The 14076-nt window shown below is 40.6% G+C and overlaps 2 protein-coding genes across 3 annotated transcripts in view; both read left to right on the top strand.

The window, feature by feature from the left end:
• Window positions 1–731: 731 nt before the first annotated feature.
• On the top strand, window positions 732–9041 carry RBM11 (RNA binding motif protein 11). The gene is made up of 5 exons (XM_072347168.1): window positions 732–882; window positions 4144–4306; window positions 4897–4975; window positions 5762–5855; window positions 7355–9041. Exons 1-5 carry the CDS (start codon window positions 781–783, stop codon window positions 7685–7687), a joined length of 771 nt encoding a protein of 256 aa, XP_072203269.1. The 5' UTR covers window positions 732–780; the 3' UTR covers window positions 7688–9041.
• A 996-nt stretch (window positions 9042–10037) lies between these two features.
• The window catches only part of LOC140257728 (multidrug resistance-associated protein 1-like), a 34213-nt gene continuing 30174 nt past the window's right edge, over window positions 10038–14076 (top strand). The window contains exons 1-2 of one of the 2 annotated variants that reach the window (XM_072347295.1): window positions 10038–10193; window positions 11157–11218. In XM_072347295.1, coding sequence (XP_072203396.1) covers window positions 10152–10193; window positions 11157–11218 — 104 coding nt within the window. In that variant the 5' untranslated portion in view covers window positions 10038–10151. The remainder of the gene's footprint in view (window positions 10194–11156; window positions 11219–14076) is intronic. The other variant, XM_072347470.1, reaches the window with a different exon arrangement.

Genomic DNA, 14076 nt, shown 5'->3' on the forward strand with positions numbered 1-14076 from the left:
GATATGTATGGAATGCTATATTGCTGTATGTGTGCGCAAGCTTGAAAGCTGATTGTAGAAATCTGATAAGGACCTGGCTGTACTGGTAGATTGGCAAGCCGGATATGAGCCAACAATGTGCCCTCACAGACCACAAAGTCAACTTCTTCCTGGGCTGCATCAAAAGAAGCATGGCCAGAAGGTTGAAAGGAGGTGATCCTGCCCCTCTGCTCTGCACTGGTGCGGCCTCACCTGGAATAGTGCAGGCAGATGTGGAGTCTTGAGTCCAGGGTGTCTACAGGAGGACCACAAAAAAGATGGTTTCAAGGGATGGAACACCTCTCCTGAGGAGACAGGGTGAGAGAGATGGAGCTGCTCAGCCTGGGAAAGAGAAGGCTCTAGGGAGATCTGAGAGAGGCATTTCTGTATCTAAAGAGGGACTGTAAGAAAGAACGGGCTGATCTCTGTGGCAGGAATAAGATACGATAAGACATGGGGAAATGGTTCCAAACTGAAACTAGGAATATTTAGACTGGATATAAGGAAGAAGTTTTTTAAACATTTTATCGAGTCGATGACTAGACACTCGAGGGCTTTAAACAGCTTCTGAGCCCCTTAGTTCCGGAGCAGCATCTGCAGTACCCAACAACCCCACAAGAGGTCAGGAAGAGCTTTTTAGGTCTATTTCTGCAGGGCGAGGATCCCGTTGCCTAGCGACGAGCTGCCGTGCGGCCCTTTACGGCAGCGGGGCTCGTCCCCCCCGTTCCGCCCTAGGCGGCTCCCGGCGGCGGCAGCGCTGTCATGTCGGGGCCGGGGCGGGCGGGGGAGGCGGACCGGACGCTGTTCGTGGGGAACCTGGAGAGCCGCGTGCGGGAGGAGATCCTCTACGAACTCTTCCTGCAGGTGGCGGGCGGGCCGTTGGGGCGGGACGGGGCAGTGGCCTGGAGGAGCCGCACGGCAGCGGCCTCGGCTGTGGGGCGGGCAGGGTAGTGCAGTGCCGGGTGGCACCTCGGTACTGCTGCCTGCGGCCTGACAGCGCCCAGCCCCGGTGGGAGTCGGCCGTGTCGTGGTCTGGCGTGCTCTGCTGCCCCTCAAAACCGAGAGCTGGGCTAGATGTTAGGGGGAAATTATTCGCAAAGAGGGCAGTGAGACGCCGGCACAGCTGCCCGGAGAAACTGTGGTGCTCCATCCTTGGAGCTGTCAAGGCCAGGTTGGATGAGGCTCTGGGCAGCCTGAGCTGGTGGGGTGCAGCTCTGCCCATGGCAGGGATTGGGGCTGGTTGGGCTTTAAGGTCACTTCCAACCCAAATCAGATGGTTTTCAGGTTGGCTGTGGAACTTTCACTGCTCTAATCTTTATGACAAAATGTCTTCTGATGCTTGAGATGATATTTTGTTTGTGGGATCCAAACTGTTCTCTCTGAAAACCTGAAAGACTTGCCTAGGGGTTGTCTATTTTAACACACTGACTTGGCTTCAGTTTTGGTTTGCTATTAACAAAACATTTGACTAAGTAAGGTTTATTAATCTGAAAGTGGTAAGGAAAAGCAGGTGTGTGTGGCAAGGAGCACTGTGTCAGTAATGCAAGAGTCAAGCTGTTAGGATGGATTGACAGCAGTCGATGATGATAAAAGTATTTCTCCTGGCCTGATCCAGTCAGTCAGTATCTAGCTTGCACTGGGCAGTTCTGCCAACAGTGTGATGATGCACTTGCTTCTGCTAACACTATTCCCAATCGCAGAAATGCCTTCTAGTGCATTTGCAAAATAAAGAGCATAAAAAAAGAAGTAGGCAGACTAATCTGCTCCTTTGCTATTTCAGTTACTAATCAGAACTATTTTTACTCACCATTTTTATTCCACTGATTAATGTGATATTCATCATCTTAAGTAGGCAAGGTATCAGCATGCTACTCTATTTGCATTGGAAAGCTTTTTTGCTTGGTATATTCCAGCCTTGTAGCCTTTTAGCTTCTTCAGTTTCTTCCTAACTTTAAGGTTTTAACTTTTCCCTAAAACTATGTAAGAAACAGTCATTTGTTTCTTATTTTCTGCGCAGTGTCCCTGTTCCCAACAGTAAATAGTATTCTGTGGTTAAGCTGGTTAAAAATGCTCATGTTACCAGGAGACATGAGTAATTTACCATACAAATCGTGGCACAAAAGTGATGAGAACAGTTGTGCGAAACTGAATTCTGAGGGCAAATCTGTGTAATCTGCTTCCGTTACCCAAATGTTAACTCTTATCTGGGTATTCAGATCATGCCAATAATACCTACTTAACACCTTAATAACACCTTCTTCTCTTCATCTTGTTCTCACTCATGTTTCTCTGTTTTTGCTGCAATAGCACATGCTTCTTCCTGAAGTATTTTCCTTTCTTAAAAAGTACGAGATATATATTCTTGATGTAGTACAGCCCTAAAAACGGACTCTTAAGCAATAGCTTTCCCCTCATTAAGCTAGGAAAAAATATCTATTGTTAGTACTTCTAAACCCTTAATATTTTTTTTGTTTATGAACAGGAAGACTGCATGTTTAAGACTGATCTTCAAAGTGCTTGAGCTTGTTACTTCTAGTGCTGTTACTTCTAGTTCTTGAAGATCCAGACCTCCTCATTAGGCAAATAATCCAAAGACTGGATATATGCCATTTTCAGAAAAACTGCAGTGTAGTGCAGAACAACAACAGAAAAATGCCTTAGAGCCAACTCAAGTAAAACCAACAGTGTTTAGAATGTCACTGAAATTCCCTCTTAAAAAACAAACAGACAACAACAAAAAAAACCCAACACGCCAAATTTGAAGATACTTGGAAAGATGAAATCAACGTTTTGAAGATTCTCTGCGCAAGTCAAATTAGGTAGTATCTGTTGCTATATGGCCTGATCCTCTTTCTGCACCAATAATAAAAAAAATGATACATTATTTTTGATCCTTTGTCTGTATGGCTCTTCTGCTTTCACCAAGGTTGAGGTGTGAGACAGAAATGCTTTTTCATGTTTCAGCAAGAGCATTGTATTTAAGTGATGGCAAAAGCGTACAGCAATCAAATGTTATCACAGATGACAGTCCTTAATATCCTCAATCTAACACCACAATGGCTAGGATCAAGGAAGATGGCTCCCAGTCATCACTATTTAGTTAACACGTGTTTGCGTAAAGTTGTAGTTTACTTGCTGTTCACATGATAACAGTAGTAGTAGTGTTCTAATGCTGAGTGCTGCTTTTTGATTCTGGGCAGTGAATTCCCCATCAATGATGGTAATTTAGACATTAAGATATTTTGTCACTGTATCTGAAGTATGTTGGTATTTGCTATGAAAATAAGAATTTATTTGAAAATGGAGCCAGCATTTATGTAATATCACTGCTATAATTTGGTTCTTCGAGAAGTATTGGGCAAGGATTGTAATGGTGCACATAGGCAGCGATGGAACTTCTTTTCAATGAAGATACGTTGTGGTATATTCTGAGCTGGAAGGGACACGTAAGGCTCATCCAGTCCAAACAGAGCAACTTTAAGGGAGATTAGGGGTGGTTCTTTTCCCCTGTTGTGTTTTTGTTTGTTTGTTTTTCTTGGCCAGTAACAGTACATTATATCTGCTTAGAGTCTCTTGATTCCTTGTCACGCATTCGTGACAGGGCTAGGTAGTATAAAAAAATAGATTTTATTTATTTATTTATTTATTTGTGGTTCCAGAAGAATTATTCTCTATTTAAGCTTGCTTTCCAACAGTGTTGCTGCTTCCCACTTCTATTTTCCTTAAATTCCTAGAATCAGATTAATGGATTACTTTGGTTTTACACAGCTGGTATAATAAAATTGTACAGTTGTGTTAACTATGCCAAACATTCTGTAATGATTGTAATAGAAGCTGTACGTGCATGAGTTGACCTCTGTTATGTAGATGAAACCTAATACTCCTTCATGTCATAAATATCTTTTAAAAATAATAAAAATCATCTGGTTATTAAAGTAGAACTAATCACCCATGGACTGATGGTTGGTTCCAGTCTTAATGTTTTTAGGGCTGTTTTTTGTTTTGTAAATGCTCAGGATTTGAGAGATTTTAAAAATGAAGTAGAGAATCTTATACTTGAGAAACACTGTTTCTGACTATAGCAATACATGTAATTATGAAATGATAAACTGTGATTTCTTTCAGGCCGGACCATTAACCAAAGTGACGATTTGTAAAGACAAGGAAGGAAAACCTAAGTCTTTTGGATTTGTCTGCTTTAAGCACAAAGAATCAGTGCCTTATGCAATAGCTTTGCTGAATGGAATCCGTTTGTACGGAAGACCAATTAAAGTACGGTATCGGTTTGGTAGGTTTAGCAGTTGCAATGATTACTTAAGTCTTTTTCTAAAGTCTTTCTTTGAAGTCTTTTTTTTCTGAAATTACTAGTTTTTAATCCTACTGATTAAGATTAGGTTTATTTTAACTGGAAGAGAGTGTAGTTAGGAAAGCACAGCCAAAACAAAATCTTATTCTTCATTTTATGTTTATGCAAACAAACCTTCTGGAATGCTAGTGATTAGGCAGTATTTCCACTCAAAATATTGACTTGTTCCTGATCTACACTGTGTCACTCCTTACCTAGAAGGCTGTACAGAGCAATTGTTTAAGTAAAAATGGCTGAGGTTCCTGGAATCAGAAGCAGTGGAAACAATTCTGTTCCTGATTATTGAACAGTCCTGATTTATATTTCTGTAAGTGGCTGAATATAAATGATAGAGGAACATTTTGAAGTGGTTCACTGATGGTATAGATTGTCTGTCATAAAATGACACCTTTCCACTATATGCCAACTTTGATATACTAGCACGGTACAGGTGACAAAATACTTTCTGTGTTTTGACTTGTTAATCAAGCAGTCAGAACTGATCAATCATTACAGTCTTATCTTATTTACAGGAAGTTCACACTCTTCAGAACTGAACAGCCCAACACATGGTTTTGAGAACTATATTGACTCATATTCACCTTCATATAGGTAACAAAGACCTCCAGTGAATGATTGTATGATTATAATTAAAAAATGTTTAAAAGGATGTGGTAGATACAGTAAAGCAATCTTTAAGCTCTTTGTTAGCACAGCAGTTGCACACTTTAATTGCATCCGTACTGATGTCTCGCAGTGGGTTTTAGTTACTGTTTGGTTGTTTAGCTTGCTAGGGGTTCAGTTAGTTACATTCCAAATCCTGTTTATTTTTGCAAGATACAGGAATGTGAAAAAACATGGTGTTCTATGGTGTTTGTACTAGCAATGTTTGCAGTTCTCAGAGGGGAAGAAAATCTGGCAATTGAGATAATGATTGACTACTACTCCATTGAGTTTACTTCCTATGTGTATATATGCAAGCAAATGTTGTGCATGCGTGAGTGTGCAGGTAGAACCTGTACACACTGTTATAACAGAACTGTGAACATCCCAGTTTCGATGCTTTAACATCTCAAATTCTGTTTTTGTTTTTTTGTTGGGTTTTTTTTTGGCTATTTTTTGCAAGTGTTACAGAACTCTTTGTGGAAGCTAAAATCCTGTGGATAAATCCAGAACTCTTTTGAGTCTGCAGTGCATGTCAGGATTACTTGTTAATTTGAGTCTTTGGAAGTGTTTTCCTTGTTTTATCTATCTATTTATTTTTGTGGAAGTCTCGTTGTTAATATCTCTATTTTTCTCTTGAATACACTCATTATAGCCCAAGAGCTGAGTCTCAGCACTCTACGAGGTACCATTTGTTAGAAGCCTAGTTGCTGTGTGTTTTCCTGTTTGTCCTAGATATCAAGAGCCTTATGGAAATCCTCCATTTCCTGTTACTCCTTTTCCAATGAACAACTGTTTACCTCAGGAACACTCCGTTTTTCAGAAGATGGTGAGTTTGTGGTAAATGTTAAATGGAAGTTAAAAATAAGTGAACTCACTAATGAAGTTGAAGGTAATCTTGCAAACAAGTGCTTATTTGTTGACTCAAAACTTGGCTTAGGCTGCTAAATTTCATTCTATTAGGTCTGTTTATTTGTTCAGGTATCTGTCAAACCAGACTCTTTTCTTACTGCAGGAACGTATTGAAAGTGTAAGTTAGACTCTACAGTGTTTCAAATCAAATAACCTTGGTGAGACAGACTAACATAGTAAAATTACAGCCATGCAAGCAATAACTTCTTCATATACAGCTGTTTCAGTAAGGGAGCCTCTTAGCTCTTCTACTCACTTCAAATATGCCTAGCAGAAATTTGAAGTTTAGTTCTGCCCTAAAATCAAACATGACCCTTCCCCAACAAACCACCACTGCCAATATGAGTAACAAGTTATGGCAGCTGCAGTTTGATTTTCCAGCCTGAAATGTTCCATGTCTCTGCACTTCTCTGCACAAACCTTCCTATCCCTTCCACTATATTTGGATGCTTTTTGAGGGAACCATGTCCCTCACTGTGCTCACCGTCAAACCCATTTTACAGTAACAATGCAGTATGAAAATGCTGAGACCAAATTCTTAGAAGTTAGCACACCTCCACTCAGCACTAACTCCATCCCATTTTCTGCTGCTAGAAAAGAGTATTGCATCAGGAACAGAGATTGCTTGTTTCAGCTTCAGCAGGAAGCTGTCCACATGTATGCCTTCACACATTTAGGTTGCCTTTAGGTTGGTTATCCATATATGTTACTTGAGAGGCTTTCTTTTGAACACAAGGACATAACTCAGTGCTTCCCACATCTTTTCTGGTTACTGCCAGTCAGTAGAAAGCTGCTCTTTCTCCCCTGACTTTTGTAACTGCATTCCTCTATGTGAACAGTATGTTTTACGTAGGTTGCTCCATAAGAAAACCTTCCTATTTATTTCCATGGAAAAGGTAATAAATGCAAAGAGCACAACAGCACTATTTGATAGAGCGAATTGTCAGCAACCAAACATGGTCACCAGCATTACCTAAACATTTTTGCCAGAGACGAACTAGAGCCTGCATGCTGCATTTGTAAAAATCTGTACTGGTGGAGGTGACCCACTGTTGCCACTGATGAAACATCACCCACCTCCTCACTGTGCTCACACCCACTGTTTGATCTCTGTGAATGCTCAGCAAGCATCAGTGGATGTCAGTGGGTGATGTTTTTTCTTCATAGAGGAATTCAGTGACACACTTTTGCTTCACATGCACTTCTGTGTAGGATGCCGTTCTGTCAGACTGCCCCTCCTCTGCCATCTGTCATAGTTGATCTAATAAAATAATAAGCTTTACTTTTAAACCTTGCAATTTTATACAACTTTGCTATCAATATTTTCAGGGTAAAAGCTGTAATGCATGTGAAATAAAACTCTTGTTCAAAAGTTTCTCTTAATGGTATTAACAACTTAAGTTTGTATTTCTCTAGATGAACCATTTTTTAGAACAGCAATACACAGTTCACAGTCCAGTGGGTCAGCAATTTCCTTACTACCAGATGACTCTGCCACTGCCTTCAAGCTTATCCATTCCTCCCTATCAGAATCAAGCTGCAAATTTTAAGTCTGGGCAGAGTTCTTTCGAGTTGGCCGTGCCACATTCGAGTGATGGAAAAGTGTACCAGCTGGATGAAAGCGCCTCTAAAAGAAAGAGAGAACAGCAAAGTTGTGACAGCGACACTAGTACTGAAGATGACAGAATGAGACAAAGAGATCATGACCAAAAATACAATAAGTGCAAAGCCAAGAAAAAAAGGCATTAAGACTGTAAAACTGGATTAGTTTTAGTTATATTTTCTATTTTTGTTTGAGAGAAATTCTCTCATCGTTGCACTTTATAACAAAAGGAATGTACAAGACTCATATTAATTTTGAAATACATTATGCGTAAAGTATGCTGATACTTTATTTAACCTCGACCAAATAAAAGAAGGAAGTATTTTAAGGTATAGGAATCATTTAAAAGATACAGTTTTCCTATGGAAGGAAAAAAAAAGTTGGAATTTGTGCTTCTGTTTTCCAAAAATTATGAAAGTCTGTAATGTTGCGAATTTGGAAACTTTGTGAAAGTGCATCCTTTGAGCCACTCATAAAGCCTACCTATCACTTCCACCACTTGTGGAATTCACTTTTGTGACTGCTTTAAGAATTCTCTGGAGCTGCTGGGCAAGTGAGCAGGCTAGAAGTTCTAAGCGCCCAGTAGTGAATGCAAGGTGGAAAAAAGAAAAGGGCATTTGCAGTAACTACAGGACTTATGTAATGCATCAGTTCTCAAACTGATGTACTTTCTCATTATGATGTGTTCTGACAAGAACTGCATACACATGTAGTAGTAGGCATGCATGAACACTTGGGCTGTGACGTGACAGGACCTCCCCTGCTCTGTGATTGGATAATATGCATAGCTTAAGGGGCATAGAAGCCTGTATATAAACAAACACCACGAGGTAATAAAACGCCATTTTTTTACTGCTCACCACACTGGTGTCTGTATGCTGTTATTGGCCCTGACCTGGTGATTGGTCATTTATGCAAAGCAGAGCATGAAGAATGTGTAGCCCCGGTTCTACATACATTGTAGGGAGCCTGCTTTGGCAGGGGGGTTGGACTCGATGATCTCTAGAGGTCCCTTCCAACCCCTATAATTCTGTGATTCTGTGATACATATGTGAATCTTTCTATAAACTTACTCTCCAGTGCTCTATTTGATTACTGGGGATTCCAATCATTAGTTGTAACAAATGGATGAAAAATAACCGGTCCTCTGTTTCTGTTCTAAATGGTAGGCTGAAAACAAGCATCTATGGAGTTAATGCTGCCTCCTAAGAACAAAGTTCCTCTCTTGTTGCAGGGGAAGAATAAAGTGTCTCCTATCACACTGAATCAAAATTGTGACCTCTGTCTTTAATTATTCACAACTGCCAAAAACAACTTACAAACAGAGGTCTTTGTCCTGTACAAGGCTGAGTACACACAAGCACTTCCATGATTCTGCTATGAGAAAGCAAACCTTTTCTGCTACTTAATATTAAGTCTCCTGTTTGTTTAGACTGTACCAAAGAGAACCTGACAGTAAAAAAAAGTTTGGTTTAATTAAACTCAGTTTTCCTTTTAAGCAACCTAAGATTATATCCAAGAAAATTTTTCATCCTCACATTGTTGAGAAAAAATACCCAAGTTTACTGGCTTAGCGGTGCCGTGTTTTACAAGCCTGAAGGATGCTGCTTCTAACTTCCCAAAGGGATAACTTCTTGAGCTTAGGGCCACCAGGATGATCAGAGGGCTGGAGCACCTCCCCTACTAAGACAGGCTGAGGGAGCTGGGCTTGTTTGTTCAGCCTGAAGAAGGCTGCTGGGTGACCTCATTGCAGCCTTCCAGTACCTAAAGGGAGCCTACAAACAGAAGGAATCAACTCTTTACAAGGGTAGATTATGGCAGAACAAAGGAAAATGGTTTTAAGTTGAGGAAGGTTTAGGTCACCTGTCAGTTCTTTACTGTGAAAGTGGTGAGGTGCTGGAACAGGCCACCCAGAGTGGTTGTGGATGCTCCATCCCTGGAGGTGTTCAAGGCCAGGTTGGATGGGGCCCTGGGCAGCTTGGTCTACTATTAGACAGGAGGTTGGTGGCCCTGCCTGTGACAGGGGAATTGGCACTTGATGATCCTTGGGGTCCCTTCCAACCCAAGCCATTCTGTGATTCTATGATTCTTAGATTACTGCTATAGCACCATGATATGGCATCCTTAAAATATTACTAGCAACTGAATTTAACTATTTCTAGAAGGAACTTCTTTCTAGAGCTTATGAGTTCAAGCCTTCAATACATTTATACCGTGTGCATTGAGAAACTTGTATAGGTCCCGACCACACCAACACCTGCCCCTTCATCTTTCTTTCCCCCACCAGTAATTAGGACTAAGCAATGCAGATGTGATCTCCCATCTGCTGCAAAATAGCGATGACATTATACCAGTAAGTCATTGATCTCAAAAGCTGTTACAATAATAGAAAACCTTCACAAGTAAAATACACCAGATTGCTTTACAGAAACACGAACCTCACGCAGAGCATCTTCGCAGCTGTGCGGGTCCCGCTGTGGGGATCCCTCCGCCTCCACGTCCGCTGCGCGGCGCGGCCGGGCGACTGGGCGGGCACTGTCGGCTACCATAGCCGGGGGAGGAGGAGGACGTACCGCCTTCCCACGCCTCGGCCGAGTAGCACGTACGGTCATGGCCGGCTTCTTCGGGCGCCCTAGCCCGGCCGGCGGGAAGGTAGGGCCATACGGGGTGAGCGGGAAGGAGGCGGCGTTGTGGGGTGCCCTGGCAGTCTGGGCCGGACGGGTGGGTCTGCTGCGGGGGAGCTGTAGCCGAGGGCGATAAGGGCGGCGGGGTGCGCGCGTTTGTGCTTACTGCTTAGGTTATCGTTTAATCGTTTTGAGGTCTTTTTCTTTTGTTTTGTTTTTATTTTTTTTTTTCCCCACTGAAAATACGAGAAAAGCAGCAACAAAAAAAGTCTGTCAGAGCATCAGCGGCACCTAATAGGTGTTTTTTTTAACACCACCTACCGAATAAGAACCGTAATTGCGTCTCTTGTTAGCGACTGTTTTTTTTTAAGGTATTGCTGAATTCCTTAGCAGCAGGACTCGCATCTTGTAGCTGCATGAGTCCATGCTGGCATGCATTCGGGTTTCTCGAGAAGTGAGGGAGATCCCAGGCATGTTTCCCTCCCATACGTGTTTTCCTCTATCCGCAGTGAGGTAGGAGGTAAGCAGCATTCTGCACAGTGTGCTTAGAAGTACTCCATCCCTTACAGCCCAAAAGGAGGTTGCTGCTCCTCAGGTATTAGCAGATGATTGCTTCCAACAGCCAGATTTTCAGTAGGGGGTAGGAAATCCACAAGCTTTTTGCTGTCAGAATTGTGCATCTTGGACATGCTTTGCTGTTGGTGTAGTACTCCCAGAGTGTTCATAAACAGTACAAAACCAAGCTAAGGTGGTGGTTAGTCGTTCTCTCAGCACAGTAAGTCCATACATCATGTCTTTTGGTGGGTAAAAAGTGTAAGTGTTATAGCTTACAATTAAATCTCTTCTGAGAACAACTGAATATCTCCTGAGAAGGATTAAAGAATATCATGAGGAAAAAAAATCCTTTAGTATTTCAAGTAACATTCATAATTTTTCCCTTTTTTATCACTTTTTTGTTTGTTTGTTTGTTTGTTTTTGTTTTTAATAACAGAAATGCAGCCCGGAAGAATATGTTTCTTGTTTCAGTAAATTAACATATTCCTGGTTTAGCAGGTAAGAATTCAGTAAATAGCTAGTTGATTTTTTTTTACTGCTCACTTAGTACAAGGGCACACACATTCCTCACCATCATTCAAGGTGGATCTGCAGCCTGAGCCCACATTTGCTGTTATCTTGTATTAAAATCAAAGTTAACGGTTTTTAGGGATCATACTCAAATATTTTATAGAATACTGTTTTATGTATATATAATATATGTATATAATGGATAATATTAATAGTTGTTTTTTAATGTTATTTAGTATCATTATTTAAAACATTATTTTTTGATTCTTGGAATCAGTATTCTTTTCACAATGGAAGCTACTTTTAGACAACAGGATTTAAACAGCCAAATTAGGCTTTCCTTTTTGATTTGTTATTTTATTTTGCAAAAATTTGGTAATAGACATAAATAAAGGTTTTCTTTGTGCTTGATACAGCAACAAAAACAATTTGCTATATTTCCAGGAACAAATATTCAGTATTTCATTTCAGTACATTTACAAAGTAGCCAATGTCATACCTGTTTTCCTCTTTCTTACATGTCAGGCCAAATGCCATTACTCTAGAACACTTGTTCAAAAATATCAGTAGATTCTCTTTGCTTCTTGGAAATTCTTTCACTCAAAAACAGGATCTGAAAGTTCAGCTATATCAGCTTTCTGTCACTTAGTTTTTTGGGTAGTAGTTGAAACAATCTCATGTGTTATGTCTTGTGACCTTTTGGAACATTTTTCTTATTCCTTTAAAATCATTTGAACCAGACCCACGTGAAAACTGTAATTGAGAAAAAAATATTTTGTGTATCATAACTATTTCTTGCTTTATTCAATATTGTTAATTTTAAGCAAAAGCTGAAAATGGTACCTGTATTTCGTAAGCTGAGACTGAAAGAATCAGACTGCTCTGAGTGTAATTAGTTAACTCCAACAGGGCCAGAGTTTAGGAGTTCAGCCATTGTTTTCCAAGTAGCCATGCTTTTTATTAGTCATTAATAATTCTGATTAATGTTGGGAAAAAAACCTGTAAGATCACCTGGTCCAACTGTCAACCTACCACCAATATTGCCTGCTAAACCATATCTCTAAATACCACATCTACATGTTGCTTTAATGCCTCCAGGGACAGTGACTTCACTACCTCCCAGGGCAGCCCATTCCTGTGCTTGACCACTCATTCCGAGAAGACATTTTTCCTAATACCCAGCCTGAACCTCCTCTGGTGCAAGTTAAAGCCTTTACTTCTCATCACTGGTTACCTGAAAGAAGAGGCTGACCCCCACCTTGCTACAACCTCCTTTTAGGTCGTTGTAGAGAGCAATAATGTCTCCCCTGTGCTTCCTCCAGACCAAATAATCCCAGTTTGATCAGCTGCTCCCCGTAAGACTTGTGCTGCAGACCACTCACCAGTTTCATTTCCCTTCTCTGGACATGCTCCTGGGCTTCAGTGTCTTTTTGCAGTGAAGAGCCCAAAACTGAGCACAGTATTTGAGATACTCAGTTCCCTCATACAGATTGTTTGTAAAGATATTAAACAGGACTAGCCTGGGTACCAATCCCTGAGGAACACCACTTGTGACTGGATGCCAGCTGGATTTAACTGTTCAACACCATTCACCAGTTCTTGCATTCAACATCATATAAAAGTATGTAGTATAGTGTGTGCAGCATGTTCAAATGTTACTGGTTCATTGTGTCACAGTGTTAACCAAAGCATCCAAGCTGGGATATCTCATGTGGTTTTTAACCACTTGTGTGATGTTTAATGAAAGATGAAAGGTAATATGATTTCAGATAGGGCTTGCTTCACTATGAAGTAGTTAATAGAATGCAGTCACACTAATAGTGTAAATGTTAGGTATGGTCATTCTTCCCAAACAGAAGCAAACACGAGCAATAAATTGTTAAATATAAACTTGGCCCCTGCTTTGGGGGACACATCTGGATAGTGAAGACCACTCCCACTAGAATTTTGTTACCAAAGTCTTTCTAAAACTTATTTTTCATCCTTTGCTAAGCACAGTGGCACATTCATTAGTGTGAAGCCCACCACTGGCAGAGAGGTATGCATTGGGAGTGCACTCTTGAGAAGATGGACTTTGCATCTGCATTTCAGCCCTCAGAGAGAGAAGTTCCCAGCAGCATAAAGGCATTAGTGCTGCCACTGTCAGGACACTCACCTGTATCCAAACACGTGTCTCTTGTTGCTTTTTAGGTGTTTAGGGCTTTCTCTGAGGTGAACAACATTGTCAACATAACTCTCCTTGTATTTTTCCCACCTCAGAAATGGGACATTGATTTTCTTTGAGTTCTCTAAAATGTCTGCTCATCAGAAAGCACACATCATCTGTTACTCTTCGAAATGGAATTCCTGTAGGTTCAGCTTATTCATCACCCCTATTTTGCCACTTTCAAGAACAATTTCACGTCTGTTTTAACAAATAAGTGAATAACAGCACTTTGCTGAAACAGAACATGTGAAGATCTCCAGTAAGAAAACTTCCATCATATTCGTGCTGAAACCCAATACTTTAAGGTTGTTACTTTGGTTAAAAATGAGTGCGACGTGATGCAGTCTGATGATTTATTAATTTATTAAAAGTGAGTGTTTTATTTCCAGTTGGAATAGTAACGGGGAAGTGATGCTACACAAGTTTATTCATTACATACATTATTTTCATGTGGAAAGGTGGGAGATTAGAAATGTAGACAGACTTTAAAAGTAGAAAGTTCCCTCGGAGTTTGCTGTTCAGACATTGTGTTTGGGCTCTTCATATGTCTGGTCTATTTCAGTTTTCAGGATTGTCTATTATTTTGAATATAGATTGTACTTAAATACCCCAAATGATATCTATATCTTTTTGAATTACT

This window comes from Excalfactoria chinensis, chromosome 1 (genome assembly GCF_039878825.1).
Source record: "Excalfactoria chinensis isolate bCotChi1 chromosome 1, bCotChi1.hap2, whole genome shotgun sequence".
NCBI classification, from domain to species: domain Eukaryota; kingdom Metazoa; phylum Chordata; class Aves; order Galliformes; family Phasianidae; genus Excalfactoria; species Excalfactoria chinensis.

Bases quoted from the DNA above. Each gene is read 5' to 3' on its own strand.
- RBM11 (XM_072347168.1), top strand. From the start codon at position 781: ATGTCGGGGCCGGGGCGGGCGGGGGAGGCGGACCGGACGCTGTTCGTG. The intron at 4,307-4,896 runs GTAGGTTTAGCA...TCTTATTTACAG, and splicing joins TAAAGTACGGTATCGGTTTG to GAAGTTCACACTCTTCAGAA. The intron at 5,856-7,354 runs GTGAGTTTGTGG...GTATTTCTCTAG, and splicing joins ACTCCGTTTTTCAGAAGATG to ATGAACCATTTTTTAGAACA.